Raw genomic sequence first — 21100 nt, 5'->3', positions numbered from 1 at the left:
GTCTCTTCCCTGCCCCCGCCTCCCATTTCCCTCCCCAAGTACTGGAAAATTTTGGTGATCACTAAGCAGTCAGTCCTTGCTGCTCATCTTACTTGTGTCGACCCTGACAGAGGCTCTCTAGTTATCCCCTGCTGTGTAACACCTAAAAAGATAAGTGGCTTCAACCATTGATTTTGCTGCTAAATCGGCAGTCTGGCCAGGGCTTTGTGGAAACAACTTGTGTCTGCTGGGTGTCATTTTTGGAGGGTCAGAGGCTGCGGGTCTGGCTGCCTCCTGGGATCAGCTGGGGCTGAGAATGCAGTGAGGTCCCTCTATGCAGCTGCTTGTCCTCTGTGCTGTGTGGTCATGGGATTCCTAGGACAAGTATCCCAAGCTGAGGGGGGAAGCCATACTCTAACTGTTTACGATTTCATGCCGTCTTATCACGGAGCATTCTTTGGGCCACAGTGACAGACCTGCCACGCGTGACGGTGCAGGGAACACGCGGTCCACTTCTTCATTGTGGTGTAGCAACATCACTGTATTCGGGAGAGCACGGCCACGGGTGCACCCGAGAGCTACGTTTGGAAACTAGTCTGCCACCTTGGGGAGCGTTTGGTTTTCATGTGTTTAATGAGGTCATAATTGTGCGTTCTGTTTGCGTGTTCATTGACGGCTTAGTTCTTTTCCCACGGCCTGCGTTTACGTAGCCTTTGCCTCCCCTTTGCTGGGCCTTGCATTAGCAATTGGTGTGTACTGTTGGTCTGTACTGGCTCTTGTAAACTAAACACATTGGATTCAAGTTTGTTCTGGAAATATCTCACTGATGACTTGAGAACCGTGTTAGACGTTTTGTTGCCGTGATACAGTATCTAGTGGGACATTCTAATTGTCCTCTGTCTGTCCTTCCTCCTCCTGTTCCTTCTGGTTACAGTTTCATGGAGCCCAGGCTGGCCTCACACTGCTTATCCCCACTTAGACTCTGGCCACTGTGTCCAGCCTGACAGGAGACCGAGAGGGAGGTAAGATGCATTGGACTCAGAAGTTTTAGTCCACTGGCCATGCTTATGGCTGCAACAGTGTGCGGCAGAAGCTATTCGCCTCATGACAGACCGGGAGCTGAGAGAGACAGGACAGAGACAGGGATAAGACACCCCAAGGATGTGACCTGGTGACCTACTTTCAGGCTCTACCTCCTAAAGTCCCCAGAACACTTAGAATACAGCACTAGCTGGGGACCAAGCCTTAACTAACTACATGGATCTCTTTGGTGGCATGCCATTCTAAACCATAATGCAAGTCATCGAAATGGCCCACGGGATGGTTTTGTTTGGTGACGGTGGGGATCTGTGAGTTTTAAATCTGTGATATTTAAGACCCACAGTCCTTTGACTTTTACAAGAGTGCAGGAAAGGGGGTGGTTCTCAGCCCCCCTGGATGAGTCTCCGTCAGTGAAGAGGCACACAATGACGATGCTTCAGTTCCTTTGGGCCCCGTTACACCTGAGAAGCCAGAACACCCCAGGACCAGGAAGGGAAAGGTGGCGCGTGGGGGACAGAGGAGCCCAGTTGAGTTCTGTCACTGCTGAAGTAGCTTTGGGTTTCTGTAAGTCTAAGGTGTGACCTGACTGACTGTAAGGCCTTGTGTGCTGTGCTGGTGCGGGCTTGGTGGCTTGCGACTGTCGTCTCAGAGCTGCGGCTGAAGCAGGAGAAACTCTTGAGCCCTGGGGTTGGAGACCCACCTGTTCAACATAACCTCGGCTCAAAACCAGACCAGACCAAATCAAACCAAATCAAATTATTTCTTTGTACTTTGCTACTAAGTGCACTGTGGGATTAAAAAACAAACTGTCTTTTTGTCTGCAGAGTTGGAGGTGTAATTGCAGACCTTGGGAGTGGATGTGTTAGGCCAGTAGGTGCTGTACCACCGAGCTACGGGCCCAGCCCTCAATAAATTAGTTAACAGTTACCGTACTAAGCCCTTTCCAAACCTGTGGTCTTTGGCTGACTCATAGGGATGAAATTACTGTGAATTCATAGGGTTGTAATTGCTACTTGTTGATAAGATCTATCCAGAGCCGATGTGTTAGTGGAACTGAATCCCAGTCTGGATTCTTCTGTCCCTCCCTTCCTTCTCCAACTGCCCTGTGATGCAGAGCGGCAGCCAGATCTCCAGTCCTTACCCTTCTGAGCTTCAGGGCCAGAGCAGTAGGCTGAGTCATCCCCTCCAGTCCCCACTATTTATCCTTTGAGTGCTGGGAATTGAACGAGACACGCCAGGCAAGCACTCTGTCCCTGAACTCCATCCCCAGCCCCCTGCATGTCTTCTGGCTGGTCCTGGAAGAGGTCAGACTGCAGAAGATTCACAGACAATGATGGAGTGTATACACTTTATTGCGGAGTTTGGGCAGTGTTTTCCATTGGCAGTCATGCAGCAAATGTCATGTGATTGTTGCTACAGAAGATGTGTGTGTGTGTGCGCGCGCGCATGCACTAATATGCACACAGGTGTTTAATGCCTCTGCTATGGCTAATGTGCAGAGGTCAGAAGAGAACTTTAGACAGTCGGTTCTCTCCTTTCATCATGTAGGTTTCCGGTGTTGAACTCAGGTCATCGGATGTGGTGGCAAGCGCCTCTACCCACTGAACCATCCCACCACCTCCCAGTTAAAAGTGAAGGAGTTAATGAAACAGGCAGCAGGGAGTGGGCTGTACTTGTACTCTAGGGCATGAAAGGAAAGCACGTCAGGCTGCTGGTAAGCGTGAGCCCTGGAGACGTTCATGAACACATCTGGAGTCTTTCATACCTAAGTATTAGGGAGGCTTGCTAGACATGGGCCTTCTTCTCGAGGAACTGTAGACTGTACACAGGGAGAAAACATTTGGCTGGCGTGTGAATGGACAAAAGTTCTAGGCCCTTTCAGCTGATTTCCTGCATAGCTGAACATGGATGTTCCTTAGGAGAATGGGCTGTCAGCAGGAAGGGAGGTATGAAGCATGTTTAACACTGAATACTAGGTGCCTATTAAACATTGATTCATTGTTGTATGTGAGTCTGATGTGTGTGTGTGTGTCTGATGTGTGTCTGGTGTGTGTGTCTGATGGGTGTGTATGTCTGATGTGCGTGTGTGTCTGTGTGTGTGTGTCTGATGTGTGTCTAATGTGTGTGTGTGTCTGATGTGTATGTGTGATGTGTGTGTGTGTGTGTGTGTGTGTGTGTGTGTGTGTGTCTGTGGGCACGTCAGGGTCGGGGGACCGCTTTATGGAGTTGGTTCCCTCCTCCCTTCGTGTGAGTCCTGGGCACTGGACTCAGGCTGTCAGACTTGTTCAACAAGCGCTCTTTCCACTGGGCCATCATGCCGGCCTCTGCTAAGTCTCTAAGAGAACTCGCTCTGAAGGGCGAACATGATATGCCCAGGCTTCAGACGTTTTTCTTTTCTTTTGAGAAACTGTCTTCACATGTAGCCCTGGCTAGTAGTCTAGACTGGACACAGGGTGATCCTGTCTCTTGTCTCCCAAGTGCTGGGGTTGCAGGTGTGTGCCCTGTGCCTGGCTCTGCCAGTATGCCGTGATCGGGCTAGCTCTTCAGCTTGTCTTCTAACAGTCAGGTAGAGAGAGAGGCACTACAAACCAGAGTTCTGCTCGCGCAGCTTTCGTGTTCCCGACATGGGACTCCACATAATTCAGGCATCTTGTTTTGTGACACTGAAGGACATCAGCCTTGATTAGCAAATAGAAACTGGCTGGCTGCTGTCTAGGGGGCTGTTGGCTGCAGCAACCGGCAAGTTACTGCTTTAGATTTTTTCCTTCTTCTGTGGCTTCTTGTAGTTGTACAAATGATCTGGCTTCTAGGCTGAACGACAGGGTCATATGCTTGTCATGACTACCTGAAGCCTGTGGGGAAAAACTAAGTCTCCGTTTAGTTTATGTTCCGAGGATGTGAACACTCCTGCATGTGGATTTCACTAACATAGTCTGTGTGCCTTTTCACTTGGTAAAGCTCTTGCTACCCTAGCATGAGGTCCTGGGTCTGGGTTCCCAGCAGCCATACAGAAGCTAGGTACGGTGGAATGCCCCTAAATATTTCATGTCTATTTCCATTCCGTGCTTGTGACTGCCTGCTAACTGAGAAGAGGAAGGCATGCATCCTGTATGGCGGGTGTGGGGGGGCACGATGAGGCCTTAATAAGGGACGGGGTTATGTTGTGGGCTCAGCAAGCAGTGCCTGGGGCAACCCATCCTGCGCCATTTGTTTGTTTATTTATTTATTTTAAACATTTATTTATTTATTATGCATACAATAGTCTGTCTGTGTGTATGTCTGTAGGCCAGAAGAGGGCACCAGACCTCATTACAGATGGTTGTGAGCCACCATGTGGTTGCCGGGAATTGAACTCAGGACCTTTGGGAGAGCAGGCAATGCTCTTAACCACTGAGCCATCTCTCCAGCTCCTTATTTATTTATTTATGAATGAACGGATGCTTTCAAAGCATAGAGCACTGACAAGCTGAATGCCTGTTCATTGTGGTTCTGTTTTAGCGGCGTCTTCGGCATCTCCGGAACATTGCTGCTCGGAATATCGTCAACAGAAATGGCCACCAGCTCCTCGATACCTACTTCACCCTTCATTTGTGTAATAATGAGAAGATTTGTAAAGGTAAGGACTCAAGCCTTGGTGGTCTCCACTTTGCTCTGTTGTAACTGGAGTGGTTGGTAGTGCCCCTCTCTCTCCAGCTATGCTTTATGAAAACATCTCAAGCAGGTGATGTCTGTTAGAGACATGGCCGTGGCAGTTCTCTGGGAATAGACTGTCGTTGGTAAGTTTGTCTCCCCTTTCTAATGTTACTGATACTATTCTGGTTGCTAGGTAAGTTTGTTTCCCCTTTATGAGTGTTGCTATTCTAGTTTATTAAAACAAATGATGGGGGTCCATTATCTTATACTAATTTTATATTTCTTTAAAATATGGCTCTTTCCAGGGACCAAGTTTATGGAACCAAGTTGATATCTTCTTATACTGAGATTTATGTATGTATATGGAGTCATTTTCAGAATGGCTCAGTTTCTTCCAATTCAATTTTTAAAATTAGGTTTATTAATTTTATTTTATGTGTGAGCATTTGACCTGCATGTGTGTATGCATTCCACATGTATGCTTGGTGCCCTTGGAGGTGAGAAGATGGCATTGGATCCCTGGAACTGGAGTTACAGATGATTGTAAACCACAGTGTGGGTGCCGGGAATCGAACCTGGTCCTCTGCAAGAGCAGCCAGTGCTCTTCCCCACAGGTGCCACCACAGCCAGCCTGTATTCTTATTTTTCATCCTAATCATTGCATATCTTAAAGTGGCTGTTAACCTGACGAATACCACAGACCTCGGGGCTTACCGTAATTACCGTGGTGAACTTGGCATGCTAAGTGGGTTCTCTTTATGAGTTCTCGCCAACCCCTGCCTTGGTACCGACCCAGCTCTCTTGGTTTCAATGCCACACTCCTGTCTTCGTGGCCTCTGGCAGGCAAGAAAGAGAAGGATTATTTGAGAGAGATTTGAAGTGCAAATGGTTGCTATACTCACATTTATGCATCACATTTATGCTGGCCATGGACCAGTTGGATTATACTTTTCAGTTGAAGAGGGAGGTGGGAAATGCAGTCTCCCTGTGTACCCACCCAGAAAGCAGAGATTAAGGGAAAAGCATTTTTCGTAGACCTTGATACCTTTGGTTCTCTACTGCACTATGTGGGCACACTGGAGCATTTTAACTCCCGTGTGGTACTGGGAACGGAATACGGTGCTTAGCTCCTGCCCTGTGAGCTCTGTGCCCGCTCATCACTGCTGATGTTGAGACGGGGTCTTTCTAGGTTGTGTAGGCTGCCCTTGAATTTGCTTCACACCTAGGCAGGGCTTGAGCTTCTGCTTCTCTTGTCTCCGAGTGGCTGGAATCGTAGGCCTGTGCTACCAGGCCCAGTTGAATATTTTCCCCGCTGAGTCCTGGTTTCTCTATATAGCCCCGTCCATCCTGGAATTCTCTCTGTAGACCAGGCAGGCCACAAACTCAGAGATTCATCTGCCTCTTCTTCCCAAGTGCTGGGACTAAAGATGTGCGCCACCACCACCTGGCAAGTACTTTTAGTTTTTGATGAGTGTCTATATAGTCAATCCTTGGTCATCTTTTTCCTTTTTTTAAAGACTCATCTTTATTTTACTTGTCTGCGAGTTTTCCCTGCATGGCTTTCTGTGCACTACTTTGGAAGCCAGATGAGGGCCTATCGGACACCTTAGAATGGGAGATGCAGATGTCTGAACCATCATGTGAGTTCTGGGAACCAAAACCAGGTCCTCTGAAGAGCAGCAAGTGCTCTCAACTGCTGAGCCACTTATCAGTCCCAGTCCTTGGTTATCTTATTAAAACGTCTGTGTCCTGGCTCCAGGGTCAACTGTGATGCCAACAATGAATGTACTTAGTGCGTTCTGGGGATTTAGGAAATGGGGGCCATTATTATTGGAATTGCAGTGTTATACTGGTTTGTAAACAGAGCAGCCACGGGACTGGCTGGTGACTGTGATCCTGCACCAGTGGCGGCAGAAGTAAACACTGCAGTTTCGAGATTGCCCTGTTATGGATTTTGCTGTCAGCTTTCTAGTAAGTTCCTGAGCGACAGCGTGATGCCTTATGGCTCTTTTTTAGTCTTGATTTTCAAGACCTCTGTGCTAGCAATTTTTTGATAGGCCAAGAGCAGTACTGAGTACATGATGTACAAAATGACTGCGTTTGCTCTTCTGTCTTTTGTCTCTTCTGGCTCCGATTTCTCTCTCTCTCTCTCTCTCTCTCTCTCTCTCTCTCCCTCCCTCCCTCCCTCCCTCCCTCCCTCCTTTCCTCCAGCTCCTGGCTGACTTAGAGCTCACTGCATTGATCAAGCTGGCTCTGAACTCACAGAGATCTGCCTGCCTCTGCCTCCCGAGTGCTGGGATTACAGGTGTCCACTGCCACCCCTGACCTGGTGACTACAGTCTTTTGAAAGTCCTTACACTCTCCTAGGTCACCAGTGAAAAGATCATTACAAATGGGATGGCAGTGTCAGTCCACAGGCGTGCCCCAGTCTGCAATGGGAGAGCCTTCCACTGCCTCAGAAACCCCTTGGGTGGTACCTTATTTCCTCCTGTGAGCTACTGACGGTTTCTGAGACATCTTTCTGCTTCAGCTGGTCATGAAGAAATTAACTGTAGCCGAGTTTTCTGGGCTTTAGTGACTCTCATCATAGGAGCTGGGGCTGGGGGGCAGACTTTCTAGTAATTCTAGCTAATGTTACCTTATCTGGTTGGATCTGTCATAACAGTCATCAATAGTTCATGGTCCTTATTTGGGCTTTGGTGCAGAATAACCATGAGAAACGACCAACTGGCTCGTCTTCCTAAGCCACCTGCACTGTTTCATCCCCTTTCTCAACTGCTCTATGTCTCGCCTGAATTCATAGTAGATCCCGAGAAGATAACGTACGTTCAGAACAAAGCCTCGGTTCTAATCCTGCTCCCTCTTAACTTGGAAGTTTCATATTTGTAATTTTATCTTATTTTACTTTTGAGACAAGGTCTCTCTCTGTAGCACAGGCTGACCTAGAACTTCCTGTGAATCCAAGGCGTCCCTCAAATTCCTGGTAGTTCTGCCTTGGACTCACAAGTGTTTTGAGTGCAGGTATGAGCCACCATACCCAGTGAGAGGGTTTGTTTGTTTGTCTGTCTTTAAAGATTCATTATCTTAAAATTGTGTATATGTCTGTGTGTCTGTCTGGGGATGTGTGCCTGGTAGTGTCGGTGTCTGGGAGATCTCTTGGAGCTGAAGTGTTGTAAGTAACCCGATTGGTGCTGGAAGCTGAGCTCCACTCCTGCAGGAGCGGTGCGTGCTCTTAGCGGCTGCGCCACCTCTCCAGCCCCTCTCATTGGTTTCCACCATCGTTATTTTCTCACCTGTGAAGTGTTAAGTGCGCTTCCTCTCTGGAATACCAGCTCGCATGGTTACATCAGGGCTCTGTGCAGTTCCTGTGAGCTCACCCCAGTTCCATCTTCTGATGACCTTTCCTCTGAGGTCATATCTTCCATCCAACTGCCTGCTATGTCCCTTTTGGAGTCAGTAGGTGACTTCAACCTGGTGTTTCTCAGATGTGCTGACCCACTGACCTTTGTTTTTCTCTGAGAACATGACCACTCCATTCCCTGGGCTAAAACCCAGGAGTCCTCCTGGGTTGTCTTCTTCCTCTTAATTCCTACATCCACTTTTTAGCAGATGCTTTCCTGGGGACATCTTTGTCCCTGTATCACTGTCCTCCCTTGCCTGAGCGGCAGAAGTGCTGTCCTGATGACCTCTGCCCACGCCCTCCCTCCCAGCCCAGCTTCAGCCCAGACACAGTTCAAAAGGAAGATCACGGTTATCCGTTTCCCAAAAATGCTCTCATGGGGCTGGGCCGTGGCGCACGCCTTTAATCCCAGCACGCGGGAGGCAGAGGCGGGCGGATCTCTGAGTCCAGCCTGGTCTACAGAGTGAGTTCCAGGACAGCCAGGACTATACAGAGAAACCCTGTCTCAAAAAAACCAAAAAGAGGAAAAAGTGCTCTCATAGTTTCTTAGATCATTCTGAAAAGGCCAAGATCCTCAGAACTCAGTACTGCTCGTGAGAGTCTGTCCCTGAAGCTCTGCTCCTCCTTCTGCTCTATCTGTTTCTGCCACACTGACAGTCTCTGTCCTTTCCGTCCCTGTAAGGAACATTTTGCACTTTGGCCTGAACACCCTCCTCCAGGTGCCTCCCTGACAAGCCCTTCCACATTCCTGTTGGCCTTTGCTCCACACGCTCTCCTTCATTGCCGACTGACCCTTGTACACATTCTGACTGGTCCCCTTAATTCTTCCCCATAGTTATTTAAGATAAGATCACCTGACATTGGTATGTTTAGTTAATGTTTCTCTCCTTCCTGTAGACACAAGTGCCACAGAGACAGACATTTTTAGATCACTTTAACTGCTCTGTCTCTAATACTCTGAAGGATGCTGGGCACATCCCTCCTCCCCTTCCCCCATTTATTTTCAACTGAGTTTTTTGGGGGTAGGTAATATAGTCTGGTTCAGATTTCACTACATCCCATCAACCTCCTTTCCCAGTCTGCCCTGGTGACTGATGTGATCTGTTTCCTGCTTGTCTTTCCTGAGCTATAAGATAAGACCTCCTTACTCCATTCCCAGCAGGTTCCTTGCACAGATACCAAGTGTGTCCAGTTCTGCTCTAGCGGTGCTCACTCAGCGTGCCCTAGAGGACATCTGTGATGGACTGGCCGTTCCAGTCTCTTGTACATAACGCTGCATCTGCTAACTTTACTCTTCGGTGTTAGCCTTTCGGGTAAATTCTAGGGAGTGTTCTTGGGACATGGAGAAGGGGTTTTTTTGGCAGGTATTGCGAAATTGTACTTGGTGGGAATTGTTTTGTGTGTCTTTCCCCCTACAACCTTATCAATAGACTGTGAGCTATTGAGGTTGCCGTCTGAGAGGTGAAAATAGTTTTGCAGTTTGGGTTAAACTTGTATTTCTTCTGTTATGCATGAGGTTGAGGCACTCGAAACTTTTATTGAACAAAGGAATGTAGTGTAACAACCAGCATGCACCTCGAGCACTGTTTGCCAGTCTCTTCATTGCTGGTCCTTTAGGTGTGGGCATGGCTGTCTGGTCCTTTAGGTGTGGGCATGGCTGTCTGGTCCTTTAGGTGTGGGCATGGCTGTCTGGCTCTTTAGGTGTGCACATGGCTGTCTGGTCCTTAGGTGTGGGCATGGCTGTCTGGCTCTTTAGGTGTGCACATGGCTGTCTGGTCCTTTAGGTGTGCACATGGCTGTCTGGTCCTTAGGTGTGGGCATGGCTGTCTGGTCCTTAGGTGTACACATGGCTGTCTGGCTCTTTAGGTGTGCACATGGCTGTCTGGCTCTTTAGGTGTGCACATGGCTGTCTGGTCCTTTAGGTGTGCACATGGCTGTCTGGTCCTTAGGTGTGGGCATGGCTGTCTGGTCCTTAGGTGTGGGCATGGCTGTCTGGCTCTTTAGGTGTGCACATGGCTGTCTGGTCCTTAGGTGTGCACATGGCTGTCTGGCTCTTTAGGTGTGCACATGGCTGTCTGGTCCTTTAGGTGTGCACATGGCTGTCTGGTCCTTTAGGTGTGGGCATGGCTGTCTGGTCCTTAGGTGTACACATGGCTGTCTGGTCCTTTAGGTGTGGGCATGGCTGTCTGGTCCTTTAGGTGTGGGCATGGCTGTCTGGTCCTTAGGTGTGGGCATGGCTGTCTGGTCCTTTAGGTGTGGGCATGGATATCTGGAAAAGCTCTTGCATACAGTGGCTCATGTGGTCATAAGGCACTGATAGGACCCTTTGAGGATTTCCTTGGCATATGGCTATATTCAATGGAAAGAATAAAATGAGTGGAAGTTTATTCTGACTCAAGGCATTTTTAATCTAGTGTTTTATTTGAATGTTATAACAACCCTGTTATCTCCTGGGTGCAATGAGACAATGATTGATGTTACAAACCCTGTCCTCTAAAAACCAACCAAAACAAAAACAAAAGCAAAAAGAAAGAAATGCTGTGACAACAAGAGCCCGCTGGAAGAGGTTCACTTTTCTGTACCTGGAAGCACCCTTCACGTGAGCACCTGGGCATGTCATTGTTCATTCATAAAAGGATAATCTGTCCAGTGTTTGCTGCTTTGCCAGGGACAAGCAGATGGTGGTTGTTGGATACAGGCACCGTTATTACTGGCCTCCAGTTACAAGTAGGATGTACAAGGCATACATTTCAGTCAGCAGAACCAAGTGTTTGTCTGCGTGTCATGTCCCAGTGGAGTGCGGCAGCAGGGAGCCCAGGAGTCCCTTAGGCTGTGCCCTGACAGTGGCACGGAGGTAGCTTGGCCCTGCGGCTGTGGACCACTGGAGGTTGTTGGGAATGCCCGTCAGAACCTCCAGCTTGTTTTTATTCTGCTTTTGTGTTTTGTTACATTTACCAATATAGATGAAGGTTTGTGGGATCATGAAATTTTAATGCCCAGAGAAGAACTGTAGTTCTCTAAACAGACTGGACCTGAATAAGTTGAAGCGATGGAACGATGGAGACCAGTCAAGCTCGGGTTGCTGGGTTTTTGCCTCCTTCTGCGCAGATAGGAGGGAGTGCTGCAGAGACAGATTCTTGAGGAGGGGCAGAGCACATCATGAAGAACAGAAGGGAGGGGGCTGTAGAGCTGGCTCAGCAGCCTAAGTACTGCTGCACAGGTGGGCGGGAACTGGAGTTTGAATCCCTAGGACCTGTGTGGATCCGAGTGAGTGTGGCCGTCCACCCCATAATCCAGCCTCAGAAGGCAGAGGTGGAATTTCCAGGGCAAGCTTGCGGGCCACACTAGCTGTGTGAAGGAGCTTGGAGCTTGAGACGTAGTCCTGCCTTAAAGAGAACAGCAGATACTCACAACCTCAGCCTCAGACCCCCACATGACGAGACACATGTATGCACCTACTTACTGTGTACACGTCGAAAGACATGGAAGAAAATTTGAATTTTTAAGAGTTTAAATTAGAATGTGCTGAATTATGAAAAAATCTGAAAAATTTGTAATCTGCTTCACCAATGTTTTCACTTCCATTTAATCTTTGTTCCTATTTTTATCTTTATTGATAAAGATAATAGAGAGCCCTCCAACCTCCCCACCAAAAACAAACAAACAAACAATAAAACAACAAAGATTTCTCTGGGTGGTGGTGGCACACACCTTTAATCCCAGAACTGGTGAGTCAGAGGGAGGGTCTCTGAGTTCAAGGCCAGCCTGGTTTACAAAGCAAATTCCGAGACAGTCAGGGCCACACCTATCTCAAAATGCAAAAAAAAAAAAAAAAAAAAAAAAAAATTTAAAAAAGAAAATAGAGGGTTAGATCCCCTAAAGGTGCTTTAGCTGCTGCACTAGAACGCATCTTCAGAGGTTTGCAGGGTTTAATGACCTCGTTTTCTTTCATTATCACTTATTGTTCTTTTTCTTTTTTTTTTTTTCCAGAATTTTATAGAAGTGAAGTGATTAAGAATTCCTTGGTAAGTTTGCTTTCTGACAGGTGCGTGTGACGCAGCCTGTACCCCTGTTTCAGGAAGTGGGAGCGGTGTAAGCTGAGGCCAAGGTCCTGTGTCACGGCAAACGGGTGGATCTGCTCGGTTGTGCGGTCCTTGCTGAATTCTACTGTAATGCTGAAAACTTTAATTGCATCATTTCCTCTTATAAAGGGCCTGACTATTTTTGATTCTGTATTTATTTTGGCAAAATTCAAGAATACTTCGTGGCTTTGTATATAGGACCTTATTTCTTGGGGATAAAAGTTTTGTTCTGTGAGACAGCTGAAGGGCCTGCCTGGGCGTGGTCCACCTGCCCATAATCCCAGGGTGTGGGAGGAAGGGGCAGGACCATGAGAACTTGTCACCAAAAACAAGCAAAACAACCAAGAACCAAGCATCCCACCTTTTCATTTTAAAGTGTGTGTGTGTGTGTGTGTGTGTGTATGCACAGTAGTCTTGATATTTTTACCTGTTTTTGAATTTCATATGGATGAAATATTGTAGTAAGAGCCCTAATGACTGGAGTTCATCTGCCAACTTGGTTGCCCCGATTGGTTGACCCTGTGTGCTGAATTTGATTTATTTGTGTGTATTCTACTGAATGAATGTAATAGGTAAACCATTTCTCCCCCTGTTGCTGACCATATTTGGCTTCTAGTTTGGTGCTGTAAATGTTCTGGGCATCTCTAGTGGAGCATGCATTTCTTTCTGGAGTCTGTGTCGGTGTGCAGTACTGTGAACATGCTCACGATTGGCTAAAGCTTCTAGCTGGCTTTACAATATTGTGCTTTCATTTATACTCACTACATTTTTATGAGGATTCTGATTACGTTATTGTGAACACTTGATAGTTTTAAAAATTTAAATGTTGATAGAAATCCTATACCAGAATTTTTTCCTTTGCTATTGAGGCAGCTATTCTAAACTATCAGTGCCAAAAGGATGGTTAACTGAGCAGTTAAGGCTGCTTGTAAGGGTGTGCTTGAAGCACAGGGCTTTCTGAAGACCGCCACCTGGTGGTTAAGTACGTTAGGACTTCATTGATTCTCATTCTCCCTTGCTCTCATCCTCCCCCATCCCTGTTTCCCCCAAACAAACAAACAAAACAAACAGTGGAGGCGGGAGGGAGAGGGAGGGGGAGGAGGGAGGAGGGAAGGGAGGAGGGAGGGGGAGGAAGAGGTAAGGGGGAGGGATAGGAATGTGTCTCCAGGTTATACATCAGAATCAGGTTTCTTTGTCACATTCCTTCAGCGGATCACAGCTAAGGGTGGCAATTCTGCTTTAATTACCTTTGGCTTCAGCTAGACACCCCTCCCCCAAGTTATTAGTATTTCTGTTGTTACTGATTTTTGGTTCAAGTGGAGGCTGCGTCCTTACTGTGACTGACAGCTCATCAGAGTAGGTAATGACTGAAGCACTGAAGAAGGAGTGGGAAAGGCCGGCTGGATGCCCTGGAGTTGATTTATCCACAGAACTGATGGTGTTTGGAATGCTCTGCTTGGGTTTCCTTAATAACGAGGTGTCACTGTGACCTGCCGTCTGTGATCTCAGAGCGGGTTAGCTGTGTTCTATGCATTATTTCTCACTGAAGCCAACGCTTCAAAGTTAGGCGTATTCCTGTTCCTTAGTGAGGAAACAGACCGGGAACTTGGTGTTAGCCGCACAGTCCAGACGCGTAAAACTGAAGGTCCTAGGCTCTAACCACGCCTCCCACATCACGTCCCTCAGCTTGGCTTTCACCTAGAGGCCAGTGAGCCTTGCTGTTGCATAAACAAAGCTTAGAGCTTGTATTTGTAGAGAAAACACGAGGCCCAGCTTACCAGAACAATCACTGGATTTGTGACTAGAGTTGTTTTCAGTTGAGGAGGGAGTTGCACAGTATAAATGCCTCTTTATGAGTTCCTGGCCCCAGGGAGCCATTCCAAGTCACCTCCGCTTCAGTTGAATCGTGGCTGAATAAATTAACACTTGAGCTGCCTGTATGTTGCTCACATCAGAAGTGTGACCCTGAGTTAAACTGTGCCTTCATCAGGGGTTTCCAGCTTCCTCTGCACAGGTGGGCGGGAGACTGAGCTGGTTGGCACATGCAGTCACAGTGCAAGGCAGGTAGAAGATGCAGTAAAGGCTGTGGTGTGGTCCATCTCAGTGCAGAGAGCAAGGCTGCAGTGTGGTCCATCTCAGTGCAGAGAGAGAAAGGCTGCGGTGTGGTCCATCTCAGTGCAGAGAGAGAAAGGCTGCAGTGTGGTCCATCTCAGTGCAGAGAGCAAGGCTGCAGTGTGGTCCATCTCAGTGCAGAGAGAAAGGCTGCAGTGTGGTCCATCTCAGTGCAGAGAGAAAGGCTGCAGTGTGGTCCATCTCAGTGCACAGAGCAAGGCTGCGGTGTGGTCCATCTCAGTGCAGAGAGAGGAAGTCTGCTCGTGGTATGTCAGTATAAATTCTAGTGAGACATCTCACGTATGTTTTTAAAGACATTGGTACAGCTTTTATGCATTTTTGGTTGAGTTTCTTGTGGCTGTGTATCTTGATATCAAACAATGATAGAGAAATGCATGCTGGTAATACATAATGATTTTTTTTGTTAATTGGGTTTTTTGTTTGTGTTTGTTTGTTTGTTTTGAGACAGGATTTCTCTGTGTAGGCCTCGCTGTCTTGGAACTCATTCTGTAGACCAGGCTGGCCTCAAACTAAGAGAGATCCACCTGCCTCTGTCTCAGGAGTGCTGGGATTAAAAGCATGCACCACCACGCATAGCTGAAAATGACTTTTGACTTATAAACTTTGATAAAAAGTAGTGAACTCTTAAGACTATAAATCCTGATATTTAGTGGAGAGGTGATACCAGAAGTGTGGGCTGCAGTTAGCATCGGTCAGCGGTCAGCAGACCACAGGTGGTGGACTGGCAGGGGTAGCCATTTAGCTCCCAGTCAGTGAAAAGAGTGAAGCCTCGTGCAGTAGGAAGTGCATAACTAGGCTGCAATGCGAAATCCCACAGTCCACCGCCTCAGAGTCTTCAGTTACAAAACCCGAAACACTGTCACCTGGCAGGACTTGATGAAGCTTAAGCAGGGTGGTAGTGAGTGTGTCTCGGTGAGGAGAAACCTGGGCACCTCACCAGCAGCACAGGCCTGCAGGCCTTCCTTGTGCCCCCGAGTATCTCCAGCCGGGGCCTGCCACTCCTGGGCAGTCGCTCGTGGTTGCCTGCCCACACTTGCTGCCTCACACCTTTGAGCCCTGGCGTATCACATTCTGGTCACCTGGAGTTCCCGACTTTAATCTGCTGAAATTCTGTTTGTGCGTTCAAAGCTCCCACAAGTGTGAATGTCTTCCCTGCTTCTTAGAGTTGGTTGTCTAAGAACGTGCTGCTGTGTAAGCTTAGCACAATTCTGTCACTGGACTTGCCACAATTCTAGTGTCTGTGGCCCTGGGAACTGAACCCAGGGCCGTTGCCAGGCAGTCACTGCGCTGTTGGACTGTATCTCCAGTGAAACAGCTGTTCTAAGTGGAGATTTAAATTGGAGTCCTGTGGGCGTTGCTTCTATCTGCCCCCTTTCCATGGTTTGGGAGTTTCACGCGTGCACGTACCGTGGTTTGACCGCCCCACCTCTTTACCTCTCCTCCAGTTCCTTCCCTGTCCTTGAAAGCTGATTCTCCTTCCACCTCAGGTGCCAGCGGCTTAAGTCCTCAGCTGGGGGTGGAACTTGGCGTCTCCCCACTCCCCCCACCTGTGCTGGCATTTGGCTTGCTCTTGTGCAGTCTTGTGCATGCAGTCCCAGCGCTGCGAGTTCACCTGTGCAGTGGCCCTGACGTGTTGGGCAGTACTGATGTCCGCTACCTTTGGCTCTTACAGTCCGCCCCCTCCTTCTTCCTCGACAATTCCTGAGCCTTGGAGGTAGGGGCTGTCCTACGGTTGTCCCAGCTGAGAGCTCTGCATACTCTTATTCCTTGCACGTTGACCAGTTGTGTGTCTCTGTACCCGTGTGTTGGTGTCGTGCGTGTGTTGAATAAATGAGAGACGGTATCACGGGAAACCGTGTCAGTGGGAGCGAAGAGCCGATAAATCCGGAGGTGCCATTGTCTCTGTACTGAGTTGCAGGATTGTGTCTGTCTGCAATACCTTTTGTCTTTAAAACAAGCTTTTATTTTGTATATGCCAGCGAGCAGGGGTCTGAACATGCCAGGCGCATGCAGAAGCCAAAGGACAGCTTGCAGGAGCTGACTCTTGTCCTTCTTCATGTGGGCTCTGGGGGCTTGGGGCAAATGCTCTTACCAACTGAGTCATCCTGCCAGCTTTTAGTTTTTTGAGTATATGGGTGTTTTGTCTGCAAGTTTGTCTGCATAGCACTTGTGTGCCTGGTGCTGGCAGAGGCCAGAAGGGGGCGCCAGATGCCCTGGAATTAGAGTTGCAGGCTGTTGTGTGTTGGCTTGGAGGTGCTGTGTCAGACTTGGGCCTGGAAGAGCAGCATTGCTCTCAACCACCGAGTTACCTCTCCAAGCCTTATGAATTTTAAAAAACAAAATGATATGGCATCTAATCAAAACTCTTGTAAAGAAGCTGGAGTCTTAACTCCCATCTACAGTGTCTTAACTTCCAACTGCAGAATCCAACGTGGAGGAGTCTTGACTTTGGAATAATGCCGGACCGCCTGGATACATCTGTGTCTTGCTTTGTGGTGAAGATTTGGGGTGGAAAGGACGACGCCTACCAGCTGCTGATAGAGTGGAAAGTCTACCTGGATGGGCTGAAGTACTTGGGTCAACAGGTAAGTTTCAGAATGAGCTTTCAAGGGTTGTCCTCTACAAATTAACTCGTCAATAACTTTTCTATTGACTCTCTTCTCTCTACATTTTCAGTTATAATGGATATTAATAGAAAAGAAAAGTAATTAAATTTGTGCAATGAAAAAAGAGGTTACTTGCCAGGCAAGGTGACATGTGTCTAATCCCAGCACTCAGGAGGAACAGGCAGGAGGAAGGCCACAAATTGGAGTTCTGCCTGGTCTATACAGGGAGCTGTGGCCTAGCCAGAGCCTGGTAACAGAACCAGGCCAGCAACAAAACAAGGCTTGTGGTACTGTGTCTACTTAAGTTACTAACATTGTTACATCTGAGTTACAAAAACCTGTCTCTTACCTGTCCCCTGTCCCTCTGTCCCTCACCTCTCCCCTGCCCCGCTGTCTCTCACCTGTCCCCTGCCCCGCTGTCTCTCACCTGTCCCCTGCCCCTCTGTCCCTCACCTGTCCCCTGCCCCGCTGTCTCTCACCTGTCCCCTGCCCCGCTGTCTCTCACCTGTCCCCTGCCCCGCTGTCCCTCACCTGTCCCCTGCCCCGCTGTCTCTCACCTGTCCCCTGCCCCGCTGTCTCTCACCTGTCCCCTGCCCCGCTGTCCCTCACCTGTCCCCTGCCCCGCTGTCTCTCACCTGTCCCCTGCCCCGCTGTCTCTCACCTGTCCCCTGCCCCGCTGTCCCTCACCTGTCCCCTGCCCCGCTGTCTCTCACCTGTCCCCTGCCCCGCTGTCTCTCACCTGTCCCCTGCCCCGCTGTCTCTCACCTGTCCCCTGCCCCGCTGTCTCTCACCTGTCCCCTGCCCCGCTGTCTCTCACCTGTCCCCTGCCCCGCTGTCTCTCACCTGTCCCCTGCCCCTCTGTCCCTCACCTGTCCCCTGCCCCTCTGTCCCTCACCTGTCCCCTGCCCCGCTGTCCCTCACCTGTCCCCTGCCCCTCTGTCCCTCACCTGTCCCCTGCCCCGCTGTCTCTCACCTGTCCCCTGCCCCGCTGTCTCTCACCTGTCCCCTGCCCCGCTGTCTCTCACCTGTCCCCTGCCCCGCTGTCTCTCACCTGGCCTCTGCTCCACTCTTAGCTCACCTGACCTCTGCTCAAGCACTGGTTTCTTTGCTCTCCTTTGTTTAGGTCTAGCCGGTCTGTTTTTTCAGCATGGGAACAGGTGAAGTTACAGCTGTCCTGCCCTGACCTCTGCAATAAGAACTAATTAGTGTGTTTCCCTCCTTTCTTAGATTCACGCTCGCAACCAAAATGAAATCATTTTTGGGCTGAACGACGGCTACTATGGTGCCCCATTTGAACATAAGGTAAGAGGATTCTCCTAATGGCCTGAGCTTTGCTTCGTGTAGGTGCCTTGCCCCTGGGAAGATGATCTCCTGGGGAGGTCTGTTTCAAGTGTCACCATGAGCCTGTTTGGGAACTTAGGGTGAAAGCCTTTTCGACCGAGAACTTGCTTTGTCTGACCCGCAACCCTCCCAGTAATCATCCCTAAATCCCGATTATGTTCTCTTGAAGGAAACCTAAGCCAGCTGTTTTCTTTTCTTCTACTTAATTCCTTGGGGACTAAGAAAGAGGGGTGAGCTGGACAAGGTGGCAGAGGCTTGCAATCCTGGCCACTTAGAAGGCTGCAGCAGGAGGAGGGTCACAGGGTCTTGCCCTGGTTCAGAGTGAGTTCAAGGCCTCCCGGGAAGCCTAGTTGGCTGGGGGTGTTGCTCAGCAGTGTGGGGTTTACCTACCATGCTGGGAGCCCTGGGCTCAAGCCCCACTCCTGCTCTTCTTTCTCCAAAACAAGATTGGTGACTTTTGTAGAAATGGAATGGTTTCCTTAAAGTGCTCCAGTTACATGCTTCATCGTTCTCAGTAAGCCTAAGAAACCGTGTTACACTGGTCATAATGACACACCTTTAATCCCGGCACTGGAGAGGCGGAGGCAGGTTCTAAGTCCAATCAAGTTGGCAGTGCAGGTTAACCACCACAGTAAGGTTTAATAGCAATCAAACCAGAGCTGGGCAGTGGTGACACACGCCTGTAGTCCTAGTGTGAGGGGAGGAGGGGGCAAGGTAGGTGGAGCCAAAGGCCAGCCTGGTCTGCAGAGTCAGATCTAGGACAGCCCAAGCTAAACAGGGTTTTTCAAAAAACAAAACAAATAACAACCCCCCCTCCCCCAAGTCAAACCAGACTGTTGTTACCTCTGATGTAGTCTTTGCGCTAAGAACAGTCTGCCGTCAGTTTGTGGGTGTGCAGAGGGGAAACCTAAAAAGCTTTTAAACAATTTAGACATCATTGTGACATTTTAAGTTATGGTCTTTGAAAGAATCAGTTCTCAGTGGACTGAATAAAAAATTCCAACAACTGCCGCTTCCCCAGAGGGGGCGAAATATCGCGGTGGTGAGATGTAAGGGGACAGGTTGAGAGTCTCCGAGGCCAGCAGTTTGTTTGACGGGAGGCTAGACATAGTAAAAAGCTGTGTGATTTGGTAGAAGAATCTGAATTCCAGTCAGGCATGGTGGGAAGCAGAGGCAAGAAGATCCAAAAGGAGTTCCAAGCTAAACAGGGAGTTTGAGGACAGCCTGAGCAACGTGAGATACAGTCTCAAAACAAATACGTAAAAAAGGCGGACTTGCACCACGTGTGCACGTTCAAATAAATACTAGAAGTTTCGCATTAGCAAAGGGGATAAGGAGGACTGGAAAGAAAAATTAAGGCTTTGTTGGCTTGGTGGTGGTAATATGGGGGCAATAGAGAGTCCACAGCAAAGTGGCTGTGTTTGCATTTGAAACACTTGACCTGCTAAGGTGACAGGGCTTTGTGAACAGCTGAGCCTTCAGGACCAGAGATTCTGGGACCCCAGTGCAGCCTCTGCTGTCTGCGCAGTGACATCCACTCTCCCTCCCAGAGCGTGGCAGCTCCCTCAGGGAACGTCTTTGAAAACCACAAACATGAGCTGTGACCCAGTGTTCCATCCCTTGCTTAATCTTCTGCTGGCATTTTTGAGTACCACTTTGTTCCTGATAGTGTTGTGTGGTAAAATTTCATGTGTTTGGCAAGCATGTGGCACGCGAGTGTTTACAGCAACACTAAGAGATCTTTGAGTAAATGATAATTAAAATCTTTATCATCGTAAAAGTGATTCTCCTCTCCATCTCTCTGTTCACCACCCAAACATTTAAACTGAGTGTTGTGAGATTAAAAAATGTAAAGCAAAGATGAGCAGACGTTCATATTTTGAGTTAAAGAGGCAAGACAGTATGTATTTCAGACCCCGGTCTGTACCGCATTGATTAAAATATTGTTGTCCATGCTGAGCTGCTTGGGTCCTGCAGATGAGGCTGGCAAATCATTGAAGACCTTTAAAGTCTGGCATCTCTGAGAACATTGTGGTTCCTTGAATGTTGAGTGGTGGGAGAGAGGCTGCTGCATGGCTTTGGGGATAGTGGGAAATAGAAAAGGCTCTTGGCCAATGTGTGTGCAGCCTTTGAGATGCCCATGCAGGGTTTCCCTGTAGTGTGTGCAGGTCTGCTCCCCTGGTGCAGCCTTTGAGATGCCCATGCAGGGTTTCCCTGTAGTGTGTACAGGTTTGCTCCCCTGGTGCAGCCTTTGAGATGCCCATGCAGGGTTTCCCTATAGTGTGTGCAGGTTTGCTCCCCTGGTGCAGCCTTTGAGATGCCCATGCAGGGTTTCCCTGTAGTGTGTGCGGGTCTGCTCCCCTGGTGCAGCCTTTGAGATGTTCATGCAGGGTTTCCCTGCAGTGTGTGCGGGTCTGCTCCCCTGGTGCAGCCTTTGAGATGTTCATACAGGGTTTCCCTGCAGTGTGTGCGGGTCTGCTCCCCTGGTGCAGCCTTTGAGATGCTCATGCAGGGTTTCCCTGCAGTGTGTGCAGGTCTGCTCCCCTGTGCAGCCTTTGAGATGCTCATGCAGGGTTTCCCTGCAGTGTGTGCAGGTCTGCTCCCTGGGCCTGGGTTTCCTTTTGGCAACCGTTCTATCGGGAGACTGCCGACTACCACTGTGGGTGGCTTCAGAGCCGTACTTCTGTGGATTTCACCACGCTGACTGATGCTACCTGAGGGAAAACTGGGTTTGCTTTCACATTGTAAACATAGGAAACTGTCTGTACTTCAATCCTCAGCTGACTGGGATTACACATGACCGTGTCTGTGACATGGCTGGCAGGGGACCCGACTCTCACCAGGCTCTAAACCCCATGATGGGCGTTCCCACCTCTTCTGATCAG

The 21100-nt window shown here is 48.9% G+C and overlaps 1 protein-coding gene across 3 annotated transcripts in view; it reads left to right on the top strand.

The window, feature by feature from the left end:
- The window catches only part of LOC121459049 (UV radiation resistance-associated protein), a 215635-nt gene that overhangs the window by 17433 nt on the left and 177102 nt on the right, over positions 1 to 21100 (top strand). For 2 of the 3 annotated variants that reach the window (XM_041668550.1, XM_041668552.1), the window contains exons 2-5: positions 4519 to 4636; positions 12044 to 12078; positions 16692 to 16853; positions 18102 to 18176. In XM_041668550.1, the coding sequence (XP_041524484.1) occupies positions 4519 to 4636; positions 12044 to 12078; positions 16692 to 16853; positions 18102 to 18176 (390 nt within the window). Of the gene's footprint in view, positions 1 to 4518; positions 4637 to 4983; positions 5008 to 12043; positions 12079 to 16691; positions 16854 to 18101; positions 18177 to 21100 lie in introns of those variants that run through there. The other variant, XM_041668551.1, reaches the window with a different exon arrangement.

Source organism: Microtus oregoni, unplaced genomic scaffold (genome assembly GCF_018167655.1).
Source record: "Microtus oregoni isolate MIOR12 unplaced genomic scaffold, Mior012 000018F_ref0000195, whole genome shotgun sequence".
Lineage (NCBI taxonomy): Eukaryota > Metazoa > Chordata > Mammalia > Rodentia > Cricetidae > Microtus > Microtus oregoni.
This window is presented reverse-complemented; position numbering and strand designations above follow the sequence as displayed.